The following is a 19,978-nucleotide window of genomic DNA, read 5'->3' as shown; positions in this document are numbered from 1 at the left end:
TTTGGGTTGATTCCAAGTCTTTGCTATTGTGAATAGTGCCACAATAAACATATGTGTGCGTGTATCTTTATAGCAGCATGATTTATAATCCTTTGGGTATAAACCCAGTAATGGGATGGCTGGATCAAATGGTATTTCTAGTTCTAGATCCTTGAGGAATCACCACACTGTCTTCCACAATGGTTGAACTAGTTTACAGTCCCACCAACAGTGTAAAAGTGTTCCTTTTTATCCACATCCTCTCCAGCACCTGTTGTTTCCTGACTTTTCAATGATCGCCATTCTGACTGGTGTAAGATGGTATCTCACTGTGGTTTTGATTTGCATTTCTCTGATGACCAGTGATGATGAGCATTTTTTTCACGTGTCTGTTGGCTGCATAAATGTCTTCTTTTGAAAAGTGTTGATATCCTTTGTCCACTTTTTGATGGGATTGATTTTTTCTTGTAAATTTAAGTTCTTTGTAGATTGTGGATATTAGCCCTTTGTCAGATGGGTAGATTGCAAAAATTTTCTCCCATTCTGTAGGTTGCCTGTTCACTCTGATGGTAGTTTCTTTTGCTGTGCAAAAGCTCTTTAGTTTAATTTGATCCCATTTGTCTATTTTGGCTTTTGTTGCCATTGCTTTTGGTGTTTTAGTCATGAAGTCCTTGTCCATGCCTATGTCCTGAATGGTATTGCCTAGGTTTTCTTCTAGGGTTTTTATGGTTTTAGGTCTAACATTTAAGTCTCTAATCCATCTTGAATTAATTTAATCAATTTTAATATCATTGTTTTCTTCACATGGGTCTTCATTTTACAGTGTTCCTTCATCCATGGCAAGGGATGATGATTTTACATTTATTGAAGTGCTAAAAGTTTCTTCTAAAAATAATATTCAAAGTGAGTCAACTTATTAAGTAAAAAAACAGTACAAGTCATATACAGATTTTGGAAAATATTGTGAAAGCAATTCTGAAGGGCCAGGGTTAGGGAACACTGATCTTGAGATTTCTGTCTGGGAAAATGTCTGGCATAACTTTTTTTTTTTTTTTTTTTTTGTTTTGAGGCAGAGTCTCATTCTGTCACCCAGTCTGGAGTGCAGTGGCATGATCTCGTCTCACTGCAACCTCTGCCTCCAGGGTTCAAGTGCCTCAACCTCCCAAGTAACTGGGATTACCAGCATGCACCACCATACTTGGCTAATTTTTATAGTTTTAGTAAAGACAGGGTTTCACCATTTTAGCCAGGCTGGTCTTGAACTCCTGACCTCAAGTGATCCATCTGCCTTGGCCTCCAAAGTGCTGGGATTACAGGTGTTAGTCACTGCACTCTGTCCTGGCATAACTTATTTTGGAAAGAACAAAGACATAGTTTATTATTCCTGTGCCTACCTTTAAGATGCTAAATTGAGTGTTGCAGGCACTAGAATATGCATAGAGCCCAGGGGGGCCACAGGAAGCAGTTCTAGGAGTGTGCGCTTATACCAGAGGCACTTATCTGGAAGAGATCAAAGTAGTCCTTTGGAAGCTGGGACTGGCACCAATTATATAAATTCCTCCAATGTATGACTAAAGCAAGTCATTGGAGACATAAGCTTTAAAATTAAGTCATCTCTGAATTTACTTATTTCCAGCTTTTAAAATAGTACAATAATTACCATTCATTGAACATTTAGAATACCTCCTGTATTGTGGTAGGAAGCCTCTAAGATGGTGGTTCCCAGTGATCTCCAGTTCCTGGTGTTCATGCCCTTGTGTAGTCTCCTTTCATTGACTGTGGTCTAGACCTAGAGACTCCTTTCTGATGAAGGGAATTCTGCAGAAGTGATGGGATGTCACCTCCCATATTAGGTTATAAAAAGACAGTGGCTTCCAATTTGGTGTTCTTTCTCACTTTCTCTTGCATGATTAGCCCTGAGGAAAACCAGCTATCATGTTGTATAGCAGTCCTGTGGAGAGGCCCACAGAGTGAGAAACAGGCCTGCTAACAGTTATGTGGGTGAATTTGGAAGCAGAACTCCTTCCCATGCCCAAACCACCCACCTGTTGAGCCATCAGATGAGCCCACAGCCCTGACCAACAGCTTGAGTCCAACCTCAAGAGAGACCTTGAGCTAGGAATGCCCAGCTAAGATGCCCCTGAACTCCTAATCCACAGAAACCATAAGATAATAAATGTCTGTTGTTTCAGGTCCTAAGGTTTGGAGTTATTTGTTATGTAGCAATAGATAACTAACATAGGTACTGTACTAAGTAAGTCATTTTCTTCTGTGATCTTATTTAATCCTGCCAGTAATCTGTGAAGTTAATAGTTTTCATCTGTTTTACAGATGAGGAGAATAGAAGTTCAAGAAGAATGGCGTTTGAACCATATTAAAACTTCAATGCATGTTGTTAATTATTATTAACAAAATTATTACAATAGTAATAATAGTGGTTTCAGTATTAGTTCCTATCTAATACGTTAGTTCCTTTTAAAATTCCTTGGTTGATGAACACATCAGTGATTAGTAATTCTCTCATCTTTGGGATGAGAATTCTGAGGTCTAGGTAGATCCCATAACTTCATTACTGCTTTAATACACCTAGCAAAGAGATAGTAATCCTAAATCAATTTATAGTGAATTAGGCAAATTAAAAACCTTGGAGGAAATATGTAACTACATTAAACTAGGGTTTAAATAAACTAAGACTTAGAGTATATTTCCCCAGTTTCTGGCTTAACATTTTATTTTTCATCCCAGGTAAAGAGATGAAAAGACTAATCTTACAGGTTTAGTGAGCCCAAGGGTGTAGGCATGGCTGAGGATTCAGGCACTATCCTGGAGGATGCTGGACAGAAAGAACTGTCATTGACTGAATTAAAGGTGGAGTATGGCTGACTGTTCCTTAGGAGCTTTGGCTGTTGAACCAACAAGCAGATCTCCCTCTGGCTGACTGCCTCACTGGTTTGCAGATGTTCTCCTTCTAGAATTACCTGGAGTGAAAGAATCATTGCAAACCAAATTTCCATTACAAGCAGGACAGGCAGGCATGGGGATCAAGCACTCAAGCAAGCTGAAAATTACTTTCCTTCCTAAGCACAATATTAAAACCCAAGTTTTCCCTGAGCTTATTTTCATTTTGAAAATTCATTAAGGTTTAATCTAACAATCTGTGCACCTGACAGGAAAGTAAATGATTTTTCCAATTCATCTAAAGATCCTCTGGCATTTTTCATAATCTACACTAGTTTTATTTTTTAAAAAGAGGTGTATATTGTTGCTTCATGGAGTAAAAATGAAATATAAACCTCCCCAACATTCTACTGTAGGTCTACATCAGCCTCAGGCAAAACTTAGAATCCAGTGTCTTCTCTCCTTCTTTTCCTGTTTCCATCTTCTCTTTTCTCCATGGTATGTCCTAGGTGTAGGTGCCCTAGGAGCCCTATGCCCACACCCCTGCAGTAGAGTGCTCTTCTGGTTTATATCCTCTGTGTAATCCAACCCCTGCTTCCTTCTGATAGGAGCACACATCTCAATGCCCAGCCCCCACCTTCATCAGCCAAGATCATGTGGTGGCGCTTTACTTTCTGCATTTTGAATTGTGAAAACAGATACTTCCCCCTAAAATCAAAATGGTGTTATAGCTTTGAATATGCCTCTTCAGCTTTCCCAGTCTTCTCTCCAAATCTCACTCCCTGCCACTCGTAATCTATTCTGGTTGAAAAGTGCCATTTTTAGAACTTTGCTTCATTCTTTCTCTTATCCCATAAAAACATATTGGCTTCATGCATTATTCTTTTCAGGTTTTTACTCTGTGGCAGACCAGTTTGACATATAAATTGATGCTGAAAATTTAAGCTCAGAATCATTTCAATTTAATTGGGACTTTTTCAATGGATAAGTTAGTCTTAAATAGTTGAGATTCCATAGGCAAATAGTGTGGTAGAATGTAAATAGCACTAGCTCAGTTCTAGACTTAGTTCTACCTATCAGAAACAAGCAGGGTAAACCTGAGCAAGTGACTTAGCCCCAGTAGTCTTCAGTTTCCTTATCTGTGGGGGAAATGGGGAGACTGGACCAGCAATAGAATTTGGGAGAGGTAAAACTTTCTAACAAGCAGTGCCAGAAGTAATATAAAAGAGAGCAGCCAACCATGTATGGGGATGAGATAAAGGATATTGGGCTGGATGACTTCCAGGGTCCTCCAGACTCCAAGATTCAGCGAGCTGTTGGGGGTTGGGTGCTTCCCTGGTATACCCAAATCCCACCTAGAAGCCTGTATCCTCTTGGTCGAGGGGTTGCTCTACACTTTGATATCTGCAGATATCAATACAGAGGATCACCTCACCTGATTCTCTGTGTTGATGGTGTAAACAGTGTCAGTCTGATCTAATAGTCTGCAGGAATGGGCAATGTTGACCGCTGTCTCCTGCTTATCTCCAGTCAAGACCCAGAGCTGGATCCCAGCCTCCCGCAGAGTGGCAATCGTATCTGGAACTCCTTCCTGCAGCCGGTCTTCAATCCCAGTGGCTCCTGGAGTGATCAAAGACAACAGAGTTCACATTTGTGGTAAAAGAGTAGTTGCTTAATTTCCCCAAAGCCCTGTGAAGGCAGGCAACATTTATTACATAGCATCACTGTGCTAGGCTGTGCACCTAGGATATAACAGTGAACTAGATGGAGTTGGTCTCTACCTCTGAGTTCAATGGTCATTGAATAATAATTTATAATTGAGCTATATAATGAGAGAAAGTCAAGGTACCCTGTAAATATATACCAGGAGACCTGAACTTCACCTGGAAAATCAGGGTGGGCTTTGCTGAGGAAGTGCTACTTAAAGTGAGACCTGGGAGATAATGCAAAGAGGTGGCAGAGGAGGAAAATTCCAGGTTGAGGGATCAGCGTGTGCGAAGTCCCAGAGGTTAGAGTAGAGGAAGATGCAGAAATGGAGGCAGAGCAAGGTGAGAGATGAGGCCAGAAAAGGAACTTAGGGGTGCTGGATTGTGCAGAGCCTTGTCAGGGCCTCAAAGGATTTGCAATTTATTTGGTAGTAACGAAAGCTATTCAAGGGTGTTGTACTGGGGAGTGACAGAATCAGTTTTGACTTTTAAGAATATCATTCTAGAGAAGAGAATAGGTTGGAGATTGGAAAAGCAGGATGAGATTCAGAGCTAAAAGCTACTTAGGAGGCCAGGCAGGACTGCAGAGGAGAGGCAACAGTAGCCTGGACTGGCCTAGCAGCAATAGGAATAGAAGTGAAAGGACTGAAATCTTTGCCCTGCAACTGATCAAAGCAGAATTAATAGGGACTCACATTTTTGATAATATTCTTGGAGGAAATTAAACAGGCAGATTCCATAATTTTTGAAGGATCTCAAGCTTTGCACCAGCCCTGATGAATAGATACCCAAATATTGAATAGTTGCTAAGTGATTAAGCAAAAATAAATCTGCTTTTCAATTGAGATTCATTTCAGATCACAGACTAATGGCTACCCATTTCACTCTGGGCAGGAGCACGGCATTTTGTTTCTTTTAATAATCCATAGTGACAATAGGTTGGCAAATCGATTACGTTGGATGCATATTGAAAAGATTATTTCATATTTTGAGACCGCATGAAGGCATTACAGCTTTTTAGTGGTGTGCCAGTTTCTCAGTGGAAAGTGGAATTCTCTTCTCAGCCCTCCTCTCCAAGCCATCTTGAAGGGAGACAAAGAACCCCACTATCCTGAAATGTGCCTGTTTTGCATTTGAGGGCCATATGCACAGGTAAACAACCCCATAAAAAGTGATGGCTTGGGGCCTCATCTTCCCCTACTAGTGTTAGTCTGGAAGGTGAGAGGAAGCTCACTTATTACAGTGAGGCAGAGTGAAGGAGAGAGGAGAAAAACACATTTATTTGTGTGAAAGAGAAAATGAAACAGGAAGGTTGTGAAAGCCTTTCCCAACTAGGGGAAGCCAAGCAGGTTCTGACAAGTGTGTTCTCTTCACACAGAAGAACCGGAGGAACGCCTCTCATAGAGTGAGCCTAGAGTGCTGTCCCGAAACAGAAGAATCCTCTGGGAAGGGAGAAAGGGATCAGGTGCCTGAATGGGATGACTTCCTGGTGCTATCATGTGGTAGAGTTGTCTGGCCCAGCCATTCTCTGGTTCTTGTTCAAGTGAGTTCTTGTGTTCAGCTTTAAAGGGGACCTTATGAGGCAGCAAGCAGAGGCTTCTGCAGCCGAGACATAGGAAACCAAAGGCTAAAGGATGTGGGGAGCTAATGCATTCCATTCCCCAACCCCATTCCGCCTCCTCGGCTTGTCAGCCATCCTACTTTACAGCGACCTTGGATATTTCCCTTTGAACTCCTGTTTGGCTGGGCAGCTAGAGGCATGTGACTCATCCAGAGGAGAAGCCAAGTCTCAGAGGAGTGTGTCCCTGTCTAGAACTTGGTCCTCATCCCCAGGTCAACATTGTCCACCAAGAAGAAAGAAGGCTTTGTGCCATGTGGCCAGTGCATGCTGTTTGGGCATTGCTTACCAAGATTTTGCTCCCCAGGCGTGAGGACATTAATCCTGTTCAATAAAGCTCCCCCTTGCTTCTTAGCAATGCTTTTCCTCCAACAGAAAGCACAGCTTGTCTCTTAATCAGTCTCTGTGCTTCTCATCTCTCTCTCAGCACAGCAATCTAACTTCCATGCTGCAGCAATCAGCAGTTTTTGTAAAGCACAGATCTGTCCCTGCTTTCACCCTCTGCCCTCTCCAAACTTTTAGCGGCTGATTGACATGGCCTATCATAATCTGGGTCCTGCTGATCATTCCTCCCTTCCATCATTTCCCCCAACTCTGTTTCCCACCAGCCTCCAGACCTTCAACTGGGTCCTCCCTCTCTGCCTGACCAGCTTCTCTTCTTGCTTTCAGTTCACTGCCTTCCTAGACCCTCCCTCACCCCTGTGCTAGGCTGGCATCTCCTACTTTGTGCTTCCATCCCACCCGGCCCATCTGCTAGCCCAGCTCTCACCACAGTCTGTTGAAATTGCTTGCTCAATCATCTGGTATCGTCACTAGACTCCAGGCTCTGGGAGGGCAGACTTTTTGGCTCCTGTCCCTTGTTGCAGCCCCAAAGCCTAGCATGTCACTTGGCACATAGTAGGTGCTTAGCAAACATTTGAATGAAGGGAAGAGTGTGCTATTGGAAAAGCAGCCAAACTCAGAGGCTTCTTCCAGCAGGGAATGCAGGAATGCTCCCAGAGCATCCTCAGGAATCTGTGTGTGGCTTCTGGGTTGGGTATTGGCACGGCCCATTTGTGCCAAATACCTGGAAGGGAACCCCAGGGAAGGTTGCTAATGGAGACATATTAGTAGTGTCATAATCGGGGCCAAGAGCTCCCTTCTCAACTGGCTGCATTCCTTTTTTCCTATAATGACGACTTATTTTTAGCTACCAAGTAAGGTGAGTTGATTCTCCAGATGCTGTGCAGTTTCCATGAGAAGCTCATCTCGGTTGTCAAGGGATGCCTCAGCCTCACGCCGGAAACTGGCCCATCTCTGGAAGTCCTCTTCACTTACAACCTACAGGATAGGAAAAGGCTCCTTAACAATTTTGGGTGGATCAACAAGATAATTTTCTCTCTCTTCCCACCTGCTGGGCCTCCTATTGGCCTGTTTGAACTTCCCTACATAATTAGATGGGGCTTTCTTCTCAATGATTTTTTCAAAAAATATGTAAATCAATGAAGATTTATCCTTGTGTTCCATTATCACTAAGAATCTGTTGTGCTCAGATCACTGGAGATGATCTGGACAGACAAGGTCCCTGTATGCCTGGGTTTATATGCTGCTGGGTAAGAGGTATTAGCCAAATAAATAATTTAAAATAATTATTTCAGGGAATGCTTTGCAGAAAATGACTGATATGAGAAAGTGTGATGGGATAGAAGAGTAACTGAATAGGGGGCTGCCTTCTTTTGGAAGTTTAGGTTTCCTCGACAAAATGACCTGCAAGCTGAGATCCAATGACAGAGGGTCAGTCATGGGCAAGATCAAGAGTTAAGCTTGGAACAGCAATGAACTTGGCCTTCCTTCTGTTCCTTGAATGAAAGATGGAGAAAGTAAGTTCAAAGTAAGTTCAAAAATGAGGCTGGAAAGAAAGCAGCAGCCAAATCTTGCATAACCTGTAGAGCACTCCACCAGGCATGGTGTCATACACATGGACTGCCCAGTAGCTGCAACAATCCAGCTAGCGGCCACATCTTCTTCCTTCAGAGTCCCATTTTAGACCCTCCTGTTGACATCACATGCATATGGTGTCTTATAGCAATGAAAGATTATTTTGTTCAAGCATCAAATATTCCTCAAGTCCCTCTGCATGGCACTATAGAGAAAACCAAAGGGACACAAGTAGGCCTTTTGCTTTTGAGGAATGCATAGTCCATTAGGGGAGGCAAAATATGCACAAATAACTTCAATAGAAAATGGTGGTAAGGCATTGGGAGTGATACCTGATGTAAATGACGAGTTGATGGGTGCAGCACACCAACATGGCAAAAGTATACATATGTAGCAAACCTGCACGTTATGCACATGTACCCTAGAACTTAAAGTATAATAATAATGAAAAAGAAAATGGTGGTACGGGTGTAGTTCCGATTGAGTATTGGTAAGCATTTGTCGCTGTCCCAGGTGCTGCACATGTGGTTACTTTAATCTCCATGGCAACTGCATGAGGGAGGGCTGATTAGCACCATTTTACAGATAAAACTCAGAGAAATGAAGAAATTGCTCAAGGTCACACATCTAAAAGTAGTGAGATTGGGACTAGTACCCCGGTGGTTCTGGCTTTAAAGTGGGCATTCCTGATCTCTAATGTTACCCTAAGAACCATAAAAGACGTGAAAAGCCCTGGGCATTTACGTGAGAGAACCCATGTCTAGCTATCTAGAAGTGTATGCCCATCGTAGCACCCTATTAGCTTTGCTTTTAGGTGACTCATCCGGTGTCCACACTCTGCAATTTGCAGCCCTCACTGCCTGCCTGCCTGCCTGCCTTACAGAAGCTACAAAGTCAAAGATCTTGCGGAGAATGAGTTAGGTAATCTACAAAACTATGGCTGGGCTGAGTGCAATGTAATAGGGAGTTGTACGGACTGTGGCCAACCACAGAACACAGCTGAACATATCCCTCATCATAGGAATCAACTTCCTGGTTGTAGCTGATTGCTGCCATTCCAGAATGAAAACAGAGTTGGCCAGATCCTCTAAATTTTTAAAAGAAATCGGAAATCTAGATTTTTATGTGACCATATAAAAGCTCCCCAAATTGAAAGGAAAATAATGCATGTCTAAAAAATATAATTGGAAAGCAAAATCATAACTGAAAAAATGTTATCAGCTGTGTGTTACCCATTACACATATAATGAAAAGCAGGGCATGGCAAAGTCACACAGATATGGGACCTAGCTCTTCAGATTTTGACTTCAACAAAATTGTCAGTGTCTTGGGTTTTTGTGGCAAGTCAGAACGGCAAATCTTAAAAATGTTAAAACAACCACCTCCAATGGTCTTTTATAAAGAAAAAGAAGCAAGGTCAAGGTCATTCAGCTATTTAATGATATTCAAAGCATGCTTGGAAGAATTTGTTCTTACCTTCTTGGCAATGCATAGTGTGCGCAGGCCATCTCTTGCATACAAGTCTAGATGCTTTTGGGTCCGGGCTTGGATTTTTCTCAGTTTCTTTTCCACATTCATGTCAGGCACTGTCAAATAACCATTGTCCCACATGAGGCCATGTACAAATGCTCAGGGATCCCCATCCCCAACACCCTGGAATCTTGTGTAGTAGAGTACAAATGCTTTAGAGAAGGAATCCCTTACAGCCCACCTTAGAAACATGAAGGAGCTCTCCTGCCAGGTTGCCCTGGAAGATAATGCAGGCAGTCCTTAAATTGTCTGCTCTCTACATCTTCTCATCAAAAGCCTGGCTGACTAAAGTGCTATGTAAGGGAGGTAGGTGGTCTAAGGTACTGTTCCCAAACAGCTGTTTGCATGAGAACCGCCTGGGAATTTAGTAATTGAGATTCTCAGGTACAATGACAGCCCAACTGAATCAGGGGACTAGAAGTTTGAATCTTTATTGTTACCTAAGGTGTTTTTAGTTTATTCCTGGATGGCCAACTGACTTTGGAAACTGTTCTCTAAGACTATTTATCATCTTCTCTGTCTTCTACTTGAGGTCTTATATCAAGTTAGGTCCCAAGACATCTACAAGCCTGGATCTCATTAGCTGAGTTCTTCTCCTCATTTGTTTTGCTGAGCTAGGCCTTCTCTCAATGCAAGAAATAGGTTTGGAGAAAAGTTTTTTTTTTTTTTGCATTTCCTATGAATCTAGTGTGAAAAATGTGTGTGTTGCTCAAAGTCCCCTTTGTAAAGTTCTACATAAGTTTCTGTCAGAGGTAATTTGTCTTTTTCTCTTGAAATTCCAATTCCTTTATCTAATTCTATAATAAGAAGTTTTCAGCCAGGGTTGGCTGATGTGGGGTGGGATTGAGTCCATCACCACTTCCTTTAAGCTGCCACAGACATCATTTACCGATCTCTTGTGAAACTGAGCTAGCCTTCAGAATCATTCCTTACCAGGGCTGGATTGAGAATTTTAGAGGTCTTAAGATTGAACAGAATTTGTATACCTCACCCATCCTTGTATATATAATGCAAAATTAAAAATATAATTCTTAACAGAAAAGTATAATGAAGTCCAATAGAACTCTGATTTTTCCATGATACTACTCCAAGGCTGTTTTTATATAATATAAAACTTGTTTCAAAGATTATTTTCTCGTTTTTCAGGTGTTCCTGGTGCCTTAAGCATAGTCTTCATTTGTGCATCGCCTGATTCAGCACTCTTTACAATATTTTATTTTTAAAGACACCAGCTCCTGAGATTAAACCTTTTTGTCTTTTACCTGCAAGTCTTGGAGTTTACCTTCTTGCTTAGGCTGCCAGGAACCTCAGCATCGAACTGAACATTTAAACACCATAAATATAATTAAACCTGAGGTTATTTCTTCCCTCCTTTCAAAGTTTTGCTTCTCAATTCTTATAGTAACATTGTATGTGTGTCTTTTATTGAAAGCATCTCTAATCTATTTTGCAATCAGGTGAGGAGCAAATAAAGAGACATCTCCAGGGCAGTTTGGATGACTGCTGCTGAGGGATAGAGTGCCGTGGCTCCCTTGACTCAGAATTACTGAATTCACTTGTCTGCCAGAGTCTGGGGATAAAGAGAACTAATTAGCTCCCTTCCCCTTCTACACACTAATCAATCCCCATAAACCTCTTGGCCCTGATCCATAGCTGATAATGCAGGAGGCACAGCGCTGCCTGGGCAATTCTGAAGCTTGGCTGGAATCTACTATCCTGGGAGAATCATAGCCCCATAACTGTCTTCTTGTTAGCAATCAGGAAGCGGCTGCACACTAATTCATGCTGTTCCAAAATTGGACACTGATATGTAGGGACTTTGGAACATTTTTCTGGCTCAGTGCAAGTTTATGAAAATCCATCTGGGGGAGGCTGGGGAAAAGGATAATAAAGAGGAACACCTGAGGCTTCCCAGAGTGCACCAAGCCCAGTGCAGAATTCTAGCAGCATGAAACAAGTTCTGACCTGGAATTCAGGATACCTGGGTCTGGGATTTAACACTGGTTAACCATGTTACCTCTTGTAAGTCACTTTTCTTTCTGAGTTGAGTTTGCTTTTCCCCAAAATGAAGAGTTAGGACCACAGTGTGTTCCATGGTAAGATAATGGATGCCCTAGTGCAAAAGACTGTGTGCATAATCCATGTTCAAATGAGTTTAGAAAACTGGGATGAAGTTAAAGATGTTTATCTGCTACAAGACTATCTAGTATTTAAATATACTAATGGACACTGATTCCCTAGGTCCAGAAGATGTAAAATGCACCATGTTTTAAGGATATTTGAGGAAAGCATCTTGTAGGTCTGTATTCCAGCTGGGACCTGCTGTACCAGGTGACACTACAACTTGAGCTTCTTATTACCATTCCACACTGCTTCTTCAACTATGGAACTCTCTGTGCCTGGAACCCTGGTAAGGCAGGACTTACCACAGGCTGGGTCTTCCAGCAGGTCCATGATGACCGAGTCAGCACCCTTGGTGTAGACGATGATCTCACCAGTCAGTGGGTGCCTCACAACCACAGACATTCTCTTCCTGACAGAGTCAAAGCCCAGGGTGCAGAGGAGGCTGAAGGTGAGGCAGGTGCCCTGGGGCAGGCGCACAGTCACCTGCTCAGGTGTCCGGGACACTAGTGTGAAGCTGTAGGCATGGGCAGCGTGCACCAGGGCGGCCTCATCAGGGCTCTCAGCCTCGTAACAGAACTCGGGCCTGGCCAGGTCTGGAGCTGGGGCTTCCAATGCCTCCTCCAAGGAAGTGCCTGACCCAGACCCCAGGATGTCGCCCTGGTCCCACATGCTGCTCCTGTAGCCACCGTCATCGGTGGAGTCACCTCCACTGCATACAGACGCATCGTCTCTCTCATCTGAGTCCGTGGTGGCCACGTTGGCCCCTAAACTCTCCCCCAGGTCTGTGTCAGAGGGTGCAGTGGATGAGAATGACTGGCTGAGGCTCGATAGCTTCAACTTCTGGAAGAGCTGCTGAATCTTCTCCAGGGATGTCCCCAGAGCCTTGCTTGAGGGTTTGATGGTGACCTTGTGGCCAAAGGAGGAAAGTAGAACATTACTCTCAATGTTGGAAATAATACCAAGTTGTCCTATGCAGACTATGAAGGTACTTTTGCAATAAGTGAGGCCAGCTGTTTCCCTCCAGCCCTGAGATTCTAAGCATTGACAATGGTCATTTTCCACTATCTTTTGGTCGTCCCACTCTGAGCGTGGACAAAGGAAGGAAAAGGAGATGAGAATCAGAAACTCATAGTAAGGGTTCACATTTCCTGAACTCTCACCATGAATGCTTCTGCTTTATCTTTGAGTGCAGTATCTCATTTCATGCTCCCAATAATGCTATGGGATGCTATCATCAACCCAACTTATGGCTGAGGACATTGAGGTACAAAAAGTCTACATAAATTGGCCATGATCACCCAGTGTGTAGGGAGTAGAGTTGGAACTCAAACCCAGGTCTGCTCGACTCCAGAGGCTGGACTCTTGAGCTACCTGCCAGCTGAAGCTCCCACATTAACCTGAAAATTGGGAGTTGCATACTGTCTTTCCCCAAATGGTACTTCTTCCCCTCTTAAAAATGAGTTAATTTTTAAGATAAAGCTTTCTGCCTCCTAAAACTTCCTGAAGACTTTTGATAACTTGCTGACTTTCCAGTGCTCAGGTGATTTTCAGGGTGGTTTGGAATCTGGGCATAATGAAGGGAGGTTGTAGTTTAAGTGTCTGGGTGAAACTTCTTGTCTTGGTTTCATAGTTGCAAGTTGTACCACCTAATTATTCTCATCAGTGACTCACAGCGGCACTTGGCTAAGAGTCTGTGGAAGATTGAAGGTAAATTCACCTTCAGTAGAGATTAGAGTATAATTTTACATACATGACCATTCAGCTGCATTTTTTTTCCCCATGGGAAGAACATCACACACAGTATTAACTATTTTAAACCCATATATAAAAACAGCAGTATAGCACAATATTACTAGAAACCATTATGGAATCGTGTAGATGTATGAGCCATATGTCCTTCATTGCCCTACTTGAGTTTTCTGAGCCACCATTTCTTCGCTTGTTAAATCCACAGTCCTGCCTCACAGAGTTGCTGGGTTGAGAGGATTAAATGATAATACAGGTAAAGTGCTGGGTATGGAGCCTGGCATAAAACCAAGTGCTCAGTAATCACTAACTCTTAATGTCTACCTACAGACACATAGACAAAGTTTGAAAGCTACATAGATAGCTCATATATATCTTTTTCCATTTTATTTAAAAATGAGGAAACAGACCCAGGGAGGGTAAAGAGACCTGTTCTAGGTCTCACTGTGATGAAATGACACTGTTGCTAGGACCCAAATTTCATGTCTCCCTGATCAGAACTTCTCCCCTCGCCCCTACTCTGCTTTCTACTTCTCTACTTCCTTTACCTTCCTCCCCCAGCCATCGCTGGTCCTTACCCTCTGCCTGGGCTCAGTGGTTGTAGACACCATGACAGAGTTGCAGATGGTTAAGGCAAGGAAGAAATCAGCAATGGAGGAGGTAGTGGAGAGGGAAGCCTTGGCAGGTCTGCTGTCTGACAAGGTCTCCAGCCACAGGGCAGCATCTCGAACCTTGGTCAGTAGGTTTTTATCAGGAGTTACATCTTTTACCTGGAAGAGAAAGGCCAGAATGAGAGTCTCTTCTGGGAAGGAAGCCCACTCCAGAAGAATCTTCACATGCCTGGGAAAAGGATGATGCCGCTTCATTGCAGTCTTGCATCCAACATGTTTTCCTCTCCCACAGGTCTGGCCATTGCCAATTCTTATTTGAGTCCTTCCTGTCTCTCAGTGCCACATATCCATCCATTACCAGGTGCTGACAGTTCTTCACTCTCAGTGTCTTCCCACCATTTGTGTTGCTTCCAGCCATGCTGAGACCCTCTACCCCTCAATCCTGAATTTCTGCACCAGCTGTAAACTAATATTGTTGCCTGTCACCTTTTTTATTTTTTCTAACCCTATGTATCACCTGCACAGTCTTCTTAAAACTCCATTTCCTCCTGGTATTTTTGACTTCAAAAAACCTTCAGGAGATAGCCATTGTTAGCGTGATCAATTATTTGGCATTTAGATTCTTTAACAGTTTGCATTTTTCACTCTTTATTCCCATACTTCTCAACATGGACCCTCAGCTCAGCCTGGTGGTCTGTTTGCTGCCTGTTGGATGTATACTCCTCCTGTATTCCTCTGATCACACTGTGCTTGAAAAATCCTCTTCTACCTACCAAAATCCTACTTCAATAACCATGGAAAGTCCCACTTGTCCATGAGATCCTATATAGCTCACAATGAATTCTTTCTCCTGAACCACAATAGCAGATTCTTAACTCAGAATGTCCACAGGAGTCAGGCATGTAAAGTGAATGAGGAAGGTGGGCCAAGGTAGAGATGAGGACATTTTGGGGTGGTAGGAGCTATGAGACCTAGCAAGTCCTACCCCTATCTAAAGGGTAGCTACTGCTCTGCTGAGTGCAATGCTCCAATACTGGTCTAGTTTGCCAAGTCTCTTGATTTTTCAAGATAAAGCAAAGATGATGCGTGACCTATTTTTTTTTTCTTTTATTCCTATTCTTTTTTTAGAAGAAAAAAGAGGAAGAACTGGATCTGACCCATGGATTTCCAAATTTTCACATCTTTGTAGAAGTTACCACTTGAACCATCCCTTTGGAATTCACTACATATTGACCTATATTTTATTTTTTGGTTTATGTATTTTCTCTTGCTCTGGCTCCTCTATTTTACCCCAGGGATCTGATGCCAGAAAAGCTTCTTTCAGGCAGTGAGATCTTAACCAGAGCAGAGGTGGTAGTGGCAATGGCAGTAGTGGTGTCTGGCTCTGTCTACCTCCCCACTGGCGTCTTGCTTTGGCCTCTATTTTAAATTCACTTTTCTTATGTCCGTGGTTAATCTCTCTAGAGATAAGGTAAGAGCCTCAAAGATAGAGAGGTTGAGTTTTCCATGAGGCTGTATTTCCTAGAGCTCTAACTATAGCTTTTTTGAAGCAGAAGCTCAACAAATGCCAGCTCTCAATGGTTAGATATGACAAAAGCCATTTTGCACAAGGCTTTCACATAAGATCATTCCTATCAGTGTTCAGATTTCACAGCTAAATCATAGTTTAGAAGAGAGTCAATGGCTAAAAATGATAGACTGAGGGAATCTTGATTAATTTGTGCAGGGTGAAGACTGAGGGCCAATGAGCTTTACCCAAGTTGAGAGTTTAACAAAATCCCTTGAGAAAAGAGGCCTCAGACTGTTTTCTGACTACCAAATACAATGACTCCAAGAGGTCTGATTCTGTCCTCCCTAGGGCTGCTGGCACAGGTGAGAGCCAGAGAGTAGGAAACTCAGACATACCCCACAAGAATGGAGCACACACACTTCAAGAATGCCAACCTTCATTCTGGGTACTCTTCAAGAGTCAACAGTCATGCCCCAACTTGTTCATACCATCGTAAGAAGACAACTTCCAGAAAAAAGTCTGCTTATCAGAAGGAAGAGTGCTAATAAAACTGAATCAGACCTGCATTTCCTTCCATTGCCCTGAAAACAATTGTGTGAATCATCCATACCATGTGGTGTCATTATTTCCAGAAAACCTGAGAAGGGCACACACATATTATCCATGCTCTCTGCCTTTGACTCCAGTATTCCTGGTAGGAGCTCACATTTGTGAAGCTCTTCCTACCTTCCGAAGCAATGTCATTTATATAACTTCATCAGATTCTCATAGTCCCAAGTTGAGACGAAATGAATCCCGACTTAATTAAAACCCATAGAGATGGGCTGATTTGACCAAAGTTGCCTAGTGAGTTAGTGGAAAGCCAGAATCAGAGCTCAGACTCCTGAACTGCTAGTCTAAGGTTTTTCATTTCTGTGGTCACAGTAAAGTAGCTATGTTCTCTTATTAATGTTTCTCTGCAAACTTCTAAAACCAGATTCCAGGGAGCATCCAGTTTTTGTCATCAAGTCAGCAACACCACTCAAGGAACTCCAAACTTATTTCCCAACAGAGTAATGAGAGCTCGTATTCACGTGGTGTTTCTTATGTTCTGGTGCATCCATGGTCTCATTATATTCCTGCAGTAACATTATCTGTTTAGTACCATTATCCTCCCAATTGTCTCTGTATTTCAGATGAGGAGACTGATGCCCAAGGAAGTTGATTGTCTTGCCCAAGGTCACACAGTAAGTGGGAGGAATTCCTTCAGTTGATTTCAGTTAGTCTGATCCTAGCATTCATAATCTTAATACCTATATCAGGCAAGATCCTGCATGTGAAGGAAGTGGCCTTGGAGACTTGCTACCACCCAGGGTCTTTAGTGTCTGGGTATCTCAAACACAATGGATGCATTTGTATATCTAATCCTTAAGGCTCAGCAGATAGTCCATGAGAGTAATAAAAGGGATTATGGAAACTTTCTTTTTTCAGAAAATAGATTTCTTTTTTAGGGGGAGGGTACTTGAACGAGATGTTGTTAAATCTTACCACCACAGGTACCCAAAGTTGAGGAACAGGCTTGGAGTTGTCAAAGCTAAATCCCCTATTTTCCTGATGCCAAAATTGAGTGTCAGAGAGGAGGAAACTGCTTGAGATCACACATTGATTTAGGGTCAGAACTAGGACAGTTTTCACACCACCTGACTGCCATCCTCTTGTAACACACCGCTTTGCTCCAAGCTATGCGTTATGTATTTCCAAATGCTGACACAGTTAAAATGTTTCAAGTTATTTATTCCATATTCATTTACCTGCTGGTCTGTAAGTGCTAGGAGGGCAGAGACTGTCTCTGATGTGTCCCTCATGCCTGGTGGATTGTAAGCACTCAAAACATTTGTTAACTGACTCCTTTCTAGGATACCACAATAGCTCACCACTGATTAACTCCTGCTGTCTGTTCATTAAAACCACTCTTTCATATATTTCCATCCAATCTTGTAGCAATGCGTTAAAACAAAAGCCTTCTCTGTAAAAGGCCCTGGCTCATCCTGCAGGTGCCAGGAACAGATGTCAGCTAACCTTTATTGAGTCACCACAGACTTGTTGCCACAGGGCAAGGCTCTTCATGGCTTCTTTTGCTCCAGCACACTGGTTTCCTACGTGGTCCATTAACATTTAGAAACCTGGCACTTGCAGCACTTAGAAAGAAAGCAGTGTCCTTTCCTACTGCTGGCCATTGTCCAGACTATTTTTCTGAAGAAAAAGAAATATAAATTTGTGGGGCCACCAGTTTTTTATGTAAGAGCTTTGTGGCAGGCAGACACTCAACTAGTTGGATTTCTTTCTATTGTAGAACACCTAAAATGCATACAACACCCCTTTGAGGAAGGTGATTTTTGAGCTCAAACGATATCCTCAAGGGTCCTATTATCATTAGACTATACTTATGAGAATGCATAACAAAGTCAGGCACTGGGCTAAGTGCTCTCATGTCCATTATCTAATCGTCCTTAGAGCACTGATATCATTAGTATCATTCCACTTTAATTATGAAGCAAATGAGGCTCATTGCAGTTAAGTAACTTGTCCCAGGTCACAACATCACAGATAATGTGCTGGGACTTAAATCTGGTACTGCCTGATGCTAAAACCTAAACCCTTTAATGCTATGCCAACATTTCTCAAACTTTAACATGTACACATGTCAACTGGGGATCTCATTAAAATGCAGATTCTAATTTAGCAGCTCTGAGTGGGGCCTGAGCATAGGCAATTCTGATAAACTTTCAGTTGGTGTTCATGCTGCTGCTTTGAGGACCACAGTTTGAGTAGCAAGGGTCTGTGTTACATGGCAATCCTATTGTTTCTATTTCTTTCTAGCTGGGATGTGTTCCCACAATGAAGGCTGGGAAAAGTAGGCCAAACTCTACTCTGCTATTCTTCTTTCAGTTTTAATAACTCACCCAAGTTCAGATGGGTGACTATCACAGGTTGGGTACAGCAGTTTGTTGCTACAGGATTCCAGAGAAGGAAACAAACAGGAACCCTGGTTCCTGAGCTTGGAAGAAAATTCTTCATGACATAGTTCCTCTTACGTCTCCATTTCCTCCTCCTCTCCCTGGATTGCACCTTTCATTCCAGCTACTCCAAAGAACTACAATTCTCCATCTTGCTTCTACAGATTGTCTCCTCCCACAACCTGCACTCCTTACCCACTCCTCACTAGATGGTCTCCTTATTCCTCCAGTTAACCTTTACTCCTGTCTCAAAATTCAGCCCAGGTGCCAACCTTTCCAGGAAGCTTCCTTGATGCCCCAGTATGATATAGCTGCACCTCTTCTAAGCTCCTATAGCACCTCTGCAACCACACATCCCAGCCCAGAGAGCATTGTCCTGTAGTCACTGGTGCTCCTTTTGCCCCTTCACTGAGCTGTAAGATCCTGAAAGCAGGAGCAATGTTCCATTAGACTTTATGTCCCCAGTCTGTAGGACAGTATATGCCACAGAGTAGGTGCTTACTGAATGTTTGCTGACTGACCCAATAAATGAAAGGCTTTTCTAAAGAAATGTAGACACTGGCAGAGGTGGGAAGAAGCAGGCCCTTCTGTTTGTTGTTGATGAGTGTCTCAACTGGTACAATGTCTTGGGAAGAATCAACCAAAATAAAAAATGCACATACTGGCCAATTTAGCAATTATGCTCTAAGAATACTGTAGAGAAACACATATATAAACAGATGATGGCTCAACCATCCAACTAATTATAGTAGTCATTAAAAAAAAAAAGATGAGACAGCTCTCTTCTGAATGTCTACCTGTCTGTCTACACATAGGAAATATTCTTTAAAATTCATTAGGTTAAAGCAGCACAGTCCAAAACAGTGGGTACGGTATGCTTCCACTTGTGGTAAAGAATGTGCTTGTGTATATGCCATACTTGTCTGTTTCTGTACACCTTTGGGAAGGACACACAGAAGCTGCTAATCATGGTTGTGCCTGAGGTGGTGGGAAGAGAGGAGGGAGGGACACTTACTTCCTGCCATCAGCCTTTGGTTCCTTTCAATTACGTAACCCTGTGGGCTATGACTATTATGGAAACATATCCCTGGTTGCTGCGGAGCTGGAGGCTAACGCTGTTTAGGGCAGTGATGTCTAAGGCTCTGGCCTTAACGACATTTAGTTTGAATCAAGAACTGGGAAAGTCCAATGTTAGTAAATGCTCACTTAAATCGGAACACATGGATTATTAGGGAAAGCTTTTCCCAAATAGGGCATAAGCCCAAAGGAAAAAACTCAGTGGTGAAGCAAGAAGGGAGTTTTCCAGATCTTGCCAGTTCCCACCTCTTGTGAACAATGTCACT

The 19,978-nt window shown here is 42.7% G+C and overlaps 2 protein-coding genes across 3 annotated transcripts in view; both read right to left on the bottom strand.

Annotated features, from left to right (window-relative positions):
• SLU7 (SLU7 homolog, splicing factor) overlaps positions 1-19,978 on the bottom strand; it is an 867,785-nt gene that overhangs the window by 209,842 nt on the left and 637,965 nt on the right. The gene's annotated exons all lie outside the window — the stretch shown is intronic.
• ATP10B (ATPase phospholipid transporting 10B (putative)) overlaps positions 1-19,978 on the bottom strand; it is a 364,478-nt gene that overhangs the window by 40,609 nt on the left and 303,891 nt on the right. For both annotated transcript variants that reach the window (XM_050794772.1, XM_050794770.1), the window contains exons 13-17: positions 14,097-14,288; positions 12,075-12,678; positions 9,595-9,704; positions 7,395-7,521; positions 4,313-4,497 (exon numbers count right to left, since the gene is read on the bottom strand). In XM_050794772.1, coding sequence (XP_050650729.1) covers positions 4,313-4,497; positions 7,395-7,521; positions 9,595-9,704; positions 12,075-12,678; positions 14,097-14,288 — 1,218 coding nt within the window. The remainder of the gene's footprint in view (positions 1-4,312; positions 4,498-7,394; positions 7,522-9,594; positions 9,705-12,074; positions 12,679-14,096; positions 14,289-19,978) is intronic.

This window comes from Macaca thibetana, chromosome 6, assembly GCF_024542745.1.
Source record: "Macaca thibetana thibetana isolate TM-01 chromosome 6, ASM2454274v1, whole genome shotgun sequence".
NCBI lineage: Eukaryota > Metazoa > Chordata > Mammalia > Primates > Cercopithecidae > Macaca > Macaca thibetana.
Note: the sequence above shows the minus strand (reverse complement) of the source record. Positions and strands in the feature narration are given on the sequence as shown.